The sequence below is a fragment of the Ranitomeya imitator genome, chromosome 5 (genome assembly GCF_032444005.1).
Source record: "Ranitomeya imitator isolate aRanImi1 chromosome 5, aRanImi1.pri, whole genome shotgun sequence".
Classification (NCBI taxonomy): Eukaryota; Metazoa; Chordata; class Amphibia; order Anura; family Dendrobatidae; genus Ranitomeya; species Ranitomeya imitator.
In genome coordinates this window covers 49,629,285-49,643,354 of record NC_091286.1, presented here as the reverse complement: position 1 = coordinate 49,643,354, position 14,070 = coordinate 49,629,285, and the positions used below count along the sequence as shown (strand labels likewise).

General features: G+C 46.7%; 1 protein-coding gene across 1 annotated transcript in view; it reads right to left on the bottom strand.

The window, feature by feature from the left end:
• The window catches only part of PPP1R21 (protein phosphatase 1 regulatory subunit 21), a 134,290-nt gene that overhangs the window by 75,838 nt on the left and 44,382 nt on the right, over nt 1–14,070 (bottom strand). The window contains exon 8 of the mRNA XM_069768652.1: nt 9,717–9,769. Within this exon, the coding sequence (XP_069624753.1) occupies nt 9,717–9,769 (53 nt within the window). The remainder of the gene's footprint in view (nt 1–9,716; nt 9,770–14,070) is intronic.

The following is a 14,070-nucleotide window of genomic DNA, read 5'->3' as shown; positions in this document are numbered from 1 at the left end:
AGAGAGGATCTCTTGTCTTTGGGAAGGAAGACTTTGGTCTGACAAGTGTCGAAGAGCATGCCCAGAAAGATGATGCGCTGAGAAGGAATAAGGCAGGACTTCTTCCGGTTGACCAGCCACCCGAAACGGCTAGGGTGTCGAGAACGACGGACAGACTTTCGTGAGCCTGAGAAAAGGACGGAGCCTTAATGAGGATGTCGTCGAGGTATGGAAATAGGACCAGGCCTCTGACTCTCAAGATGGCCAACAGCGCCGCCATGATCTTCGTGAATACCCTTGGAGCGGTAGTGAGACCGAACGGCAGGGCGACGGATTGAAAATGTACCGGGAGCACCGCAAAGCGCAGGAATCGGTGACGTCCGGGAAATATCGGGACATGGAGGTAGGCGTCCTGAATATCTATGGAACACAGAAATTCTTGAGCCTCCATGGGAGCAATTACTGAACGAAGGGATCCCATCCCGAAGTGCCTCAGACGAACTCTCCTGTTCAGTAATCTGAGGTCCAGAATGGGGCGAACCTTGCCGTCTTTTTTCGGTACCCCAAAAAGGTTCGAGTAGAAACCTGTGAACCGTTCTTTTCCTGGGACGGGAACGATTTCCCCGGCTTTGAGAAGAGAAGCGATGGCTGCGAAGAAACCCGGAACTAGAGCGGGATCTCTGGGAGGTCGGGATTCGAAGAAACGATCCCGGGGTCGTGAAAACGAACTCTATCTTGTATCCCGAGGATACAACTTCCCTGACCCATGCATCCTCTACTGCGGAGGTGCAGACGTCCCTGGAAAAGAGAAGACGGCCACCCAACCTGGGAGGTGGGTTGGGGTCTTGTCAGAGTCATGCTGAGGTGGATCTTCCAGTCCTGGCCTGGAGGATCTACCCGGAGAGTAGCGAGGACGCCAGGACAGAGTGGGCCAAAAGGGCACCGCTTTCTTCTCTTGACGTGCCTGAGGACTCTGGTGCTGCTGAGAAGGGAGGTTGGTGCCGTGAGGTGATGAAAAAAAGGCCGAAAGGACCGAAACTGCCATCTTGCCGCGAGGCCCTAGGAGGAGGGCGACGAGGATTAGCCTGGGGGAGAGGAGACTTGTACCCCCGGTGGCGTCCTTAATGATTTGGTCCAGCATGGAACCAAAGAGACGTGAGCCCTGAAAGGGGAGACAGGTGCGGGACTTTTTGGAACATAAGTCTGCCTGCCGGGCCTTGAGCCAAACGGTCCGGCGGATGGTAACGGCATTGCTGGATGCCTGAGCCGCACAAGACGCGACATCCAGAGAGACGGAGACCAGGTATTCACCCGCGTGGGAAATCTGGATGGCAAGCTCCGCCAGTTGCACAGGAGGCGCTCTGTCCAGGATATCTCGAGGGAGTTCTTTGGCCCATTTGGAAGGGATTTCGAAACCCAGGTGGAAGCGAAAACTGGGCATTTGAAGCGGCTGCAGCTGCCTCAAAGGCTGACTTCGCAAAGGATTCTATAACTATCGTTAGAGTCCTTCAGAGATGCTCCGCCGGACAGTGGAAGCACCGTGTTCGTGGAGAGCCTGGAAACGGGGATCCGAGGGAGAGACCGTCCAATTGGCAGTAAGTTCTGGAGAACAACTTAGAAGGTAGTTTAGCACGTCTAAACGAAACCGCCTGATCTGCGGGTTCCGTAGAGGGATCCATAATGCCACAGGTTTGGTTTATAGCTCCAATGAGATTCTGGACCATATCCCTCATGGTGGCGATTTGGTTAGAATCCAGCTCCGAGATGTCCTCCGAGGGCGCATCAGATAACGCCTCGCCTGATTCAGGGGAGAAGGATCGGGAGGACGCCGACCGCAGAGGGGGACCGTGTGGCGAGATGGAGCGAGAAGAGGACTCAGACCGACGTTCCTGTCTGGACCTTTTGCGGCTTATCAAGGAGGGCTCGGGCGGAGGCTCCTGCGACCCGCTGGCCACTGTGGGGGGCTGCGGAGGTAATCGGTCCAGCACGGATACCAGAAATTTTGAGACCCCCGCGTTAGATCGGCCACCGAATGAGACAGAGAGAAAACCCAGCCTGGGATGGGCGTATCACACTCGGGCGGACCGGCCGGAGGATCCTGGGCGGTAGGAACAATCGGGTCAGAAGAGGATGAAGTAGGAGGACGAGAGCGGCCCCCTTTAGAGTTAGACATTTTAGAGAGGTCCGTGAAGAAAAAGAGGGTTAGGGGACAGAGGGCAGTGTCAGTCTGCAATTGCAGAGCTACTCACGGCAGACGGATTGCGGAGTGAAGCTGTCCAGCTTGATGCATGGACCTCAGGCGAGGAGTGGTCCCTTAGGAAGGAGGGTGGAATGGCCTCCTGGCGCAATTTGGATCTGCGGCTGTCATGTATCCTGTGTGGAGGAGAGGGCTCATGGCTCGGGAGTCCCAAGATGGCGCCGGTGGGCAGGGAAAAGAGGCGGTGCCTCAGTGCAATTGTCAGGCGGGAGAAAAGCCCGCCCGATGAAAGAGGGAAGGGGGCGGAGTCTGCCACCGGAAGTAGGCCCGGGCAGAAGCCGGGGCCTAAATTAGGAATAGGAGACCGGCGGAGAAGGGCCGCGGCGTAGGCACAGAGCGCCGCATGAAGGAAGCGACGCGGTAGGTAAGCGACCGCAAACAGCGGCTGCATGCCCAAGCGGTGTGGCGACCTGGCAGGCCGCCACGCTGAAAGAGAAGGAATGGCCGCTACAGTGGACGGAGCTGCAGGGTGGAAAGATGCGGCGGCGGCGCTGAGAAAAGGACCGGCCGCTTACAGCGGCCGGAGCAGGGAAAACGCAGGGGGCCGAAGTGATGCGACAGCTGGCAAAGCCGCCGCGCTGAGAGGAAAGAGACGGGCGCTTACAGCGCCGGAGCAGGGAAGTCGCAGGGGCACGAAGCGTGTGGCAAGGCCGCGCTTACTGGGAGCATAGCGCGGTGATAGAAAAGAAGCGGCGCGGTAGTCCGAAAAGGCGGCCGCACCGGACAAGAGAGGGCAGCCGCAGCCGGAATAGGTGCGGCGGCTGGGAAGAAACGCGACCTGCATAATGAACCCATTAACCCCTTCATGACCCAGCCTATTTTGACCTTAAAGACCTTGCCGTTTTTTGCAATTCTGACCAGTGTCCCTTTATGAGGTAATAACTCAGGAACGCTTCAATGGATCCTAGCGGTTCTGAGATTGTTTTTTCGTGACATATTGGGCTTCATGTTAGTGGTAAATTTAGGTCAATAAATTCTGTGTTTATTTGTGATAAAAACGGAAATTTGGCGAAAATTTTGAAAATTTCGCAATTTTCACATTTTGAATTTTTATTCTGTTAAACCAGAGAGGTATGTGACACAAAATAGTTAATAAATAACATTTCCCACATGTTTACTTTACATCAGCACAATTTTGGAAACAAAATTTTTTTTTGCTAGGAAGTTATAAGGGTTAAAATTTGACCAGCGATTTCTCATTTTTACAACGAAATTTACAAAACCATTTTTTTTAGGGACCACCTCACATTTGAAGTCAGTTTGAGAGGTCTATATGGCTGAAAATACCCAAAAGTGACACCATTCTAAAAAATGCACCCCTCAAGGTGCTCAAAACCACATTCAAGAAGTTTATTAACCCTTCAGGTGCTTCACAGCAGCAGAAGCAACATGGAAGGAAAAAATGAACATTTAACTTTTTAGTCACAAAAATGATTTTTCAGCAACAATTTTTGTATTTTCCCAATGGTAAAAGGAGAAACTGAACCACGAAAGTTGTTGTCCAATTTGTCCTGAGTACGCTGATACCTCATATGTGGGGGTAAACCACTGTTTGGGCACACGGCAGGGCTTGGAAGGGAAGGAGCGCCATTTGACTTTTTGAATGAAAAATTGGCTGCACTCTTTAGCGGACACCATGTCAAGTTTGGAGAGCCCCCGTGTGCCTAAAAATTGGAGCTCCCCCACAAGTGACCCCATTTTGGAAACTAGACGCCCCAAGGAACTTATCTAGATGCATAGTGAGCGCTTTAAACCCCCAGCTGCTTCACAAATTGATCCGTAAAAATGAAAAAGTACTATTTTTTCACAAAAAAAATTCTTTTAGCCTCAATTTTTTCATTTTCACATGGACAACAGGATAAAATGGATCCTAAAATTTGTTTGGCAATTTCTCCTGAGCACACCGATACCTCACATGTGGGGGTAAACCACTGTTTGGGCACATGGTAAGGCTCGGAAGGGAAGGAGCGCCATTTGACTTTTTGAATGAAAAATTATCTCCATCGTTAGCGGACACCATGTCGCGTTTGGAGAGACCCTGTGTGCTTAAACATTGGAGCTCCCCCACAAGTGACCCCATTTTGGAAACTGGACCCCCCAAGGAACTTATCTAGATGCCTAGTGAGCACTTTAAACCCTCAGGTGCTTCACAAATTGTTCCGTAAAAATGAAAAAGTGCTTTTTTTTTCACAAAAAATTTCTTTTCGCCTCAATTTTTTCATTTTCACATGGGCAATAGGATAAAATGGATCCTAAAATTTGTTGAGCAATTTCTCCCGAGTACGCCGATACCTCATATGTGGGGGTAAACCACTGTTTGGGCACACGGCAGGGCTCGGAAGGGAAGGCGCGCCTTTTGACTTTTTGAATGGAGAATTAGCTCCATTTGTTAGCGGACACCATGTCGCATTTGGAGAGCCCCTGTGTGCCTATGCAATGGAGCTCCCCCACAAGTGACCCCATTTTGGAAACTAGACCCCCCAAGGAACTTATCTAGATGCATACTGAGCACTTTAAACCCCAAAGTGCTTCACAGAAGTTTATAATGCAGGGCCATGAAAATAAAAAATAATTTTTCTTTTCTCAAAAATGATTTTTTAGCCTGGAATTTCCTATTTTGCCAATGGTAATAGGAGAAATTGGACCACAAATGTTGTTGTCCAGTTTGTCCTGAGTATGCTGATACCCCATATGTGGGGGTAAACCACTGTTTGGGCGCACGGGAGGGCTCAGAAGGGAAGGCACGCCATTTGGCTTTTTAAATGGAAAATTAGCTCCAATCATTAGCGGACACCATGTCGCGTTTGGAGAGCCCCTGTGTGCCTAAACATTAGAGATCCCCCACAAATGACCCCATTTTGGAAACTAGACCCCCAAAGGAACTAATCTAGATGTGTGGTGAGCACTTTTAACCCTCAAGTGCTTCACAGAAGTTTATAACGCAGAGCCATGAAAAAAAAAAAAAATCTTTTCTCAAAAATGATTTTTTAGCCCGCAATTTTTTATTTTCCCAAGGGTAACAGGAGAAATTTGACCCCAAAAGTTGTTGTCCAGTTTCTCCTGAGTACGCTGATACCCAATATGTGGGGGTAAACCACTGTTTAGGCACATGTTGGGGCTCGGAAGTGAAGAAGTGACGTTATGAAATGCAGACTTTGATGGAATGCTCTTCGGGCGTCACGTTGCGTTTGCAGAGCCCCTGATGTTGCTAAACAGTAGAAACCCCCCACAAGTGACCCCATTTTGGAAACTAGACCCCGAAAGGAACTTATCTAGATATGTGGTGAGCACTTTCAACCCCCAAGTGCTTTACAGAAGTTTATAATGCAGAGCCGTGAAAATAATAAATACGTTTTCTTTCCTCAAAAATAATTTTTTAGCCCAGAATTTTTTATTTTCCTAAGGGTTACAGGAGAAATTGGACCCCAAAAGTTGTTGTCCAGTTTCTCCTGAGTAAGCTGATACCCCATGTGTGAGGGTAAACCACTGTTTGGGCACACGTCGGGGCTCAGAAGGGAAGTAGTGACTTTTGAAATGCAGACTTTGATGGAATGGTCTGCGGGCGTCACGTTGCGTTTGCAGAGCCCCTGGTGTGCCTAAACAGTAGAAACCCCACACAAGTGACCCCATTTTGGAAACTAGACCCCCCAAGGAACTTATCTAGATATGTGGTGAGCACTTTGAACCCCCAAGTGCTTCACAGACGTTTACAACGCAGAGCCGTGAAAATAAAAAATCATTTTTCTTTCCTCAAAAATGATGTTTTAGCAAGCAATTTTTTATTTTCTCAAGGGTAACAGTAGAAATTGGACCCCAGTAATTGTTGCGCAGTTTGTCCTGAGTATGCTGGTACCCCATATGTGGGGGTGAACCACTGTTTGGGCACACGTCGGGGCTCGGAAGTGAGGGAGCACCATTTGACTTTTTGAATACAAGATTGGCTGGAATCAATGGTGGCGCCATGTTGCGTTTGGAGACCCCTGATGTGCCTAAACAGTGGAAACCCCTCAATTCTAACTCCAACACACCCCTAACCCTTATCCCAACTGTAGCCATAACCCTAATCACAACCCTAACCCCAACACACCCGTAACCCCAACACACCCCTAACCCTAACCACAACCCTAATTCCAACCCAACCCTAGCCCTAAGGCTATGTGCCCCCGTTGTGGATTCGTGTGAGATATTTCCGCACCATTTTTGAAAAATCCGCGGGTAAAAGGCACTGCGTTTTACCTGCGGATTTACCGCGGATTTCCAGTGTTTTTTGTCCGGATTTCACCTGCGGATTCCTATTGAGGAACAGGTGTAAAACGCTGCGGAATCCGCACAAAGAATTGACATGCTGCGGGAAATACAACGCAGCGTTTCCGCGCGGTATTTTCCGCAACATGGGCACAGCGGATTTGGTTTTCCATATGTTTACATGGTACTGTAAACCTGATGGAACACTGCTGCGAATCCGCAGTGGCGAATCCGCAGCGGCCAATCCGCAGCCAAATCCGCACCGTGTGCACATAGCCTAATTCTAAAGGTATGTGCACACGCTGCGGAAAACGCTGCGGATCCGCAGCATTTTCCCATGAGTTTACAGTTCAATGCAAACCTACGGGAAACAAAAATCGCTGTGCCCATGCTGCGGAAAAACTGCACGGAAACGCAGCGGTTTACATTCCGCAGCATGTCGCTTCTTTCTGCGGATTCCGCAGCGGTTTTACAACTGCTCAAATAGAAAATCGCAGTTGTAAAACCGCATTGAAATGTGCAGAAAAAACATGGTAAATCCGCCATAAATCCGCAGCGGTTTAGCACTGCGGATTTATCAAATCCGCAGCGGAAAAATCCGCAGAGGACCAGAATACGTGTGCACATACCGAAACCCTAACCCTACCCCTAACCCTACCCCTACCCCTAACCCTACCCCTACCCCTAACCCTAACCCTAGTTCTTACCCCAACCTTAGTGGAAAAAAAAAAAAAAAAAATTTATTGTCCCTACCTATGGGGGTGACAAAGGGGGGGGTATCATTTACTTTTTTTTTTATTTTGATCACTGAGATAGATTATATCTCAGTGATCAAAATTCACTCTGGAACGAATCTGCCGGCCGGCAGATTCGGCGGGCGCACTGCACATGCGCCCGCCATTTTGGAAGATGACGGCGCCCAGGCAGAAGACGGACGGGACCCCGGCTGGATCGGTAAGTATGATGGGGTGGGGGGGGGAACCACGGGGGGGGGCGTCGGAGCACGGGGGGGGTGGATCGGAACACGGGGGGGGGGGGTGGATTGGAGCACGGACTGGGGGAACGCTGTGCGGGCAGGCGGATCGGAGCACGGGGGGGATCGCTGTGCGGGGGGGTGATCGCTGTGCGGGGGGGGTGATCGGAGTGCGGGGGGGTTTGATTAGAGCACGGGGGGTGTGATTGGAGCACGGGGGGAGCGGGCAGGAGGACGGGGGAGCGGAGCACAGGACCGAGGAGAGCGGACCACAGATCGGGGGGCTGGGGGGGCGATCGGAGGAGTGGGGTGGGTGCACATTAGTGTGTCCAGCCATGGCCGATGATATTGCAGCATCGGCCATGGCTGGATTGTAATATTTCACCATTTTTTTAGGTGAAATATTACAAATCGCTCTGATTGGCAATTTCACTTTCAACAGCCAATCAGAGCGATCGTAGCCACGAAGGGGTGAAGCCACCCCCCCTGGGCTAAACTACCACTCCCCCTGTCCCTGCAGATCGGGTGAAATGGGAGTTAACCCTTTCACCCGATCTGCAGGGACGCGATCATTCCATGACGCATATGCTGCGTCATGGGTCGGAATGGCACCGACTTTCATGACGCAGCGTATGCGTCAAAGGTCGGGAAGGGGTTAACAGGCACCCCCTTTTTTGAGGATCCAGGGAAGCCGCAGAAAAAAAATAAATAAAATAAATACTCACCTTAGACATCCCACGCCGGTACTAACCTGGAAAAAAGTGAGACGTCCAGGGAGCTGATGGACGTCCTCGTCTCCGCAACCGACAGGCTCTGGTGGGCGAGTGGGTGGGGGACGGAGCCAGGACCGGACTTCTAAGCACGCTTGTGTGCTAGGCTCTTGGTCCTGGAGAGGGATCTATGAGGATACGGGGTGGCAGTACACGCCGTACTCATAGTCCGTTTTGTGGGACTACAGGTGTGACTGCTCACCCTGTATCCCTCCGGAAACCTGAAAAGGAACGACGCACATTGAGGTAGATAAGGGTCTAATGAAAGACCCGTGTCCACCTCCTACTGACACTAAGCTAAACTGAAGAGCATGATGCCAGTCGGTGGGGTGTACACTGCAGAGGAAGAGCTAACTTTTTTTATTTGCATAGTGTCAGCATCCTAGTGGCAGCAGCATACACCCATGGTTCCTGTGTCCCCCAATGAGAGGCGATAAAGAAAAATGTTCTACCGTATTGCTGTTGTGTTTAAGTCCTTCATGAAAAAAAAAACATGAAAAACTGAGTGACAGCGGCACTCACCACTGGTATGAGAAAATACAGCTCTTTATTGTGGTCATCACATGAGTAGAGGAGAAAAAGAGATAAGTGACAGCTGTTCCGCCCAGAAGGAACATGGTTTCGCCAGAAGAAGCGTGGTTTTTGCGAAACAGATGTTGCTTTCTCACCTCTTTATGTCTCCTCTCTTCATGTGACGACCAAAATGAAGTGCTGTATTTCCACATACCAGTGGTGAGTGCCGCTGTCACTAAGTTTTCATGCTGTTTTTGCTCACAGTTTCGCAATGCTTTATCTCAAGCTGAGCAATGATATATCTGGAAATCTACTAGTTACGCTTGCCTGAATGCATTCCTAGAGGGTGTGTTAGCAGTGCCAGGAATTCTGCCTTATTTTTTGTAAGTCCTATATGCCCTTTGTGCATTTGAATGATCACCAAAAATGTTACAAATCCGTCAGCAGTTCTGTTCAGTGAACTCAGCTTTAACCGCTCCCTTCTCTGCGTGTTAGAGATAGCAGGAGGGAGGGATTTGTACACAGATTTCAAGTGTAGAGGGGATTAGTATTTACAGGCTTCTTGGACAACACAAAACAAGCTATAGAAAAGAAGGAAAAAATTAAAAAACAATTGCAAGACATAAATATACTGATAAATAAGCTAAGACAGCAGCATCCTGAATAACCACAGAGCACACGCCAAGCCTGTATTACTGGGAGAGACACTCCCACGAGAAAAAAATAATCTCAAAGTTGCATCAGGCTGCAAACTGCGTATCAGGGGGTGTGAAAATGAATGAATAAACTTTCCAAACTGAAACTTAGTGCAATTTTATTAATGAAAAATACCAACTAACATATGTAAATATCATTTTTGTCAATGGTAGCAGGTATAAAACATACAAAAGAATTCAAGCACCTTCAAATACTTTGAAATATGACGCACAACTGGTAACTGTACAAAAGATGGATAAGTGGAAAAGATATCAGAACAAACCTGATGTCTTCTGCTGTGTAAAGGTACATTCAGTGCATTGAAATAGCTAATTCCTAGTAAAAAAAAAAATTATATAAGCTTGTGAAAGGAAAGAACGCATATTAGCAGTCAGATACACTGAGTGGAGAGACAAGATGGCAATGGAAGAAAATGTGAACGGATAACAATAAAACCCAACACAGCATCGGTGAAGAGCTCATGGCGGCCCCTGACCTTGAGAACTGCTCCTGTAATGGAGCCATGAATACATCCGCCATATAAAATGTGACGCCGGTTATTATCCTGAAGTTCCATCTAATAAACCTTGTGTATGGCTGGAGCGGACGCTTTCATTCTCCAGATTTCTACAACAGCGTACATAATTTAGCCCGGCGGGACGTAGAAGAACCTTGGCAGACTGTTTGCAAAAAGGACTTCGTAAACATGGATGGAACAACTTTAATGAAGTGCTTCAGCGACATAAAATCTAAGTAAAGCTTGCACCATTTTATCTACTGGGTCACGGACCTTTTGTTCTTGTCTGCTGATGTCTGGTTGAGTCAAAAGTCACTTAATTCTTACATGCAAGTAAATGAAATCTTCAGACAAATTCCGTACATCACTGTCCGAGTAGGGACCATGACTTTAGGATCGTCCACGGGCTCCTGATGGAACTCAAAAACCTCAGACACCTTTGAGATTGTTAAGTTTGGGTCAGAAGATCCTCAGTCAATGTGTAAATTACCTACTCGGATTGAGACATACGGAAAAAATACCTCTGACTGCACCGTAGAGATGCATGTTCGGTCATATATTGAGGATGTTCCAGTAAACACACAATAAAGCTTAATGTTTTTATTGGATTTATCTAACCAAGTGGAAAGAGCATTGGATCTACAAAAATTTTTTTTTTTTAAAAAGCATCTAATGCGTTTCAAAGAGGTTTGGTTCTTTAAAAACAGGCAACGCGTTTTTAGCAGAATTTGAAACACGCTGGAGGTTTGTTTTGTTTTTTTTAATAGATCTGATGTTCTTTCCATTTATACAGTAGAGTTGAAAGATTTTATTGGCTTGATCCAAGTGCTGGACAATCTTCACCGTTTCTTCCATTTAACCAGGTGCACGGTTTTGGGACTGACCGGAAGAAGGTATTTGCGAGTGCTGGTCTTTTAGATTTCTTGGGCATGATAAGGAACTCTTCACAAACTATGAGAACACAATTTTGCCAGTCCTAGCGCCAAGTCTGAGAAAATGGTCCACAACACAGATTTTCTTTTTGGTGATACCGGTACTACACAAGGAAGTACGCATGTATCTGTTAACCCAAAGAGTGTTCTTTTAAGCAGATCATGTATACGTTTTGTATGGAGATAATGGGGCGACCACATCCAATTATTGCCATATGCCTGCCAGTGGAACAAAGAATAAAACGTGAGAATATTCCCTAATTATGAGACACTTAGATCCCATCAAAGGAGACAACGAGGGGATAATGGAGCGGTGTCCACACACACAAGGTTCTGATCAGCACAGGGATGCATAAAGGCGGTGTCCAGGACTTAAGTATCGCTGACTTATCCATAGGATATCAGATCAATGTCCGAGTGGTGGGGTTGTAGGGGTCGGACACCTTCAATAATCAGTTATCGGCTTCTGGATATGAGCAATGTTCAGGGTGGACCTCCGCAGCCTTTTATATGGTTTTGTGTGCTTGATGACTATGCAGGAAAATGCAGAAGACACTTTCCTACACAGTGGGAATCTCTACAAAATATTGTGGCTAATGGCCGAGTACAGATGTAGAACCGCCAACCTCCTGTCAATAACGCAGACCCTTTTTATTACTAATCCTGGAGTGACTCCAAGTCAATAGGTCATGTGCAGCGAGAGGACTTGGCTCAGAAAATCCAAAATCAGATTGAATCCTATTGCGATTTTACATCTCTTCTCACAAAAGTTTCAGTGAGGTTAGATAACTCGTTTATATCAGATTTAGCCATCCTCCTGCTCATTCTGTAAAAACCTTAATAGGAGTTAGAGAGGCTCATATTAGTGAAGCACTGCGAGATAGGAATGACCTTTTATACTACTCACAAGGGATAAAATAACCATTAGCATAACATAACATGAAAATCTCAACTTATGTTTCACCACATCGGCTTCATCTGGGACGAGGCCAAGAGGAAGCATATGCGCCGAAACTCAAGTTGGGCTTTTCACGTTATATATTATGCTGATGGTTATTTTACTGTGAAAAGCCCATCTCGAGTATCGCCAGGTCGGCTTCTTCTTGACCACACCCCGGAAGAAGCCGACATGGTGAAACTTAAGATTCGATTTTCACGTTCTATTATGCTGATGGTTATTTTTACCTTTGGTGAGTAATATAAAAGATCATTCCGCCCTGACAGTACTCTCCTATAACCAAGCCACAGAAGCAGCAGACATGGTGAAACCGGCAGCTGGACTTTTCACATTATGTTATGCTGAATGTTATTTTATCTCTTGCGAGTTGAATAAAAGTATTCGCACTTTATAAATCCAATTTGGACGTGCACGTGTCACTATTTTTTGTTTCAGAATGTAAAAGAGTAAAATCTTACTTATATTTATGAATCACTTGTTCACAAGAGAAAATCAATCGCTCTAGGATTCCATCTGATCTGGTTTATCTGAACCAAGTCCCATGTCTGTCATACTCCCACAGACTGAATATATATATATATATATATATATATATATATATATATATATATATATATATATATATATATATATATATATATATATATATATATATATACTGAACTTGGTGATGCCCCTGACCTACTCTAAGGGCACTGCTGCATCTGGGGCTGCAATTAGTGACTTGTTCAAATTATGACACCAGAACTACAGATTGGTGCTTATAGGGGTAATGTTATGTATTTCTGTAAGAAGTATACATATATAACCCATTACACGCTCAAGACAACATCTTAGATGAGTAGTTCTGTACATCATTGCCTTCAGTGCTGGCTTCGATGTGTATTGTGAGGTTTATGTTACTTTTCATGCTTTGCTAGTTTCTCTGTTTAAGTCAGTGACAAACATGGATGCACTTGTCGTCCTGTATTATGAATAACATACCGCTCAGGTCCTACACTCAGACACCATCACCTCCGCAGACTTAATGTTGTTTTGATAAACACCAGAGATAAAGAAAAAAAAAAAAAAAAAGTAAAAAAAAACCCCCAAATATTTTATATATATATATATATATATATACACATATATATATATATATATATTTTATATATACACATTATATTCTTAATACTAGATGAATGGCGGGAGAGATATACAGATTCTGTGGCCTCCTGAATTATTGATTTGCACATCGTCTGCCGGGCGCACTTCCATCTTCGGGGCAGCAGGCACTTCTCGCTCTGTTACATGCCTGCCTAGTGTTAAGGGGTTAAACATATAATGAGAAAGGAAAATGCAATATGTACGCCCTGAGTCATGCCCAACTTACAGACAGGAGATGAGCTGGAGAGACAAGTGCATACATTATTCAGAAGGACTTTATTTTTTTTTCTTAAGGAAATGGAGCCTTCCAGCCAAGAGAGGGATTAATGGAGTGTTATTCTCCAACTTTACCACATTGTGTGTCCTCGTAGGCCTCATCAGCCTTACTTTATAAATTGTTAATTATACTTTACTTCCAGTGCAGTGCGGAAGAAATAGAATAGAAATGGCATTATAGAGGGATTATAGACGGAGAGAAGTTCTTCTGATTAGTCCAGTGTTGTGCTTGCTGTTCTTGACATATTACAAGGCTTTCCAGGACTTCGCTATTGACAACTAATCCTAAGGGAAAAGGCAACAATATTAAATCAGTGGCAGTCTGACGGGACTTCAATGAGAACCGAGCTGCAGTACCGGACAACGGCCACCACACAGTGAGTGGAGCTGTGCCGCTCCCAGTCAGCACAATTTTTACTCCTGACTAGTAGGGTTGAGCGAAACGGGTCGTTCATTTTCAAAAGTCGCCGACTTTTGGCAAAGTCGGGTTTCATGAAACCCGATCCGACCCCTGTGCGGGGTCGGCCATGCGGTACGCGACTTTCGCGCCAAAGTCGCGTTTCAATAACACGAAAAGCGCCATTTCTCAGCCAATGAAGGTAAACGCAGAGTGTGGGCAGCGTGATGACATAGGTCCTGGTCCCCACCATCTTAGAGAAGGGCATTGCAGTGATTGGCTTGCTGTCTGCGGCGTCACAGGGGCTATAAAGGGGCGTTCCCGCCGACCGCCATCTTACTGCTGCTGATCTGAGCTTAGGGAGAGGTTGCTGCCGCTTCGTCAGAAGCAGGGATAGCGTTAGGCAGGGTC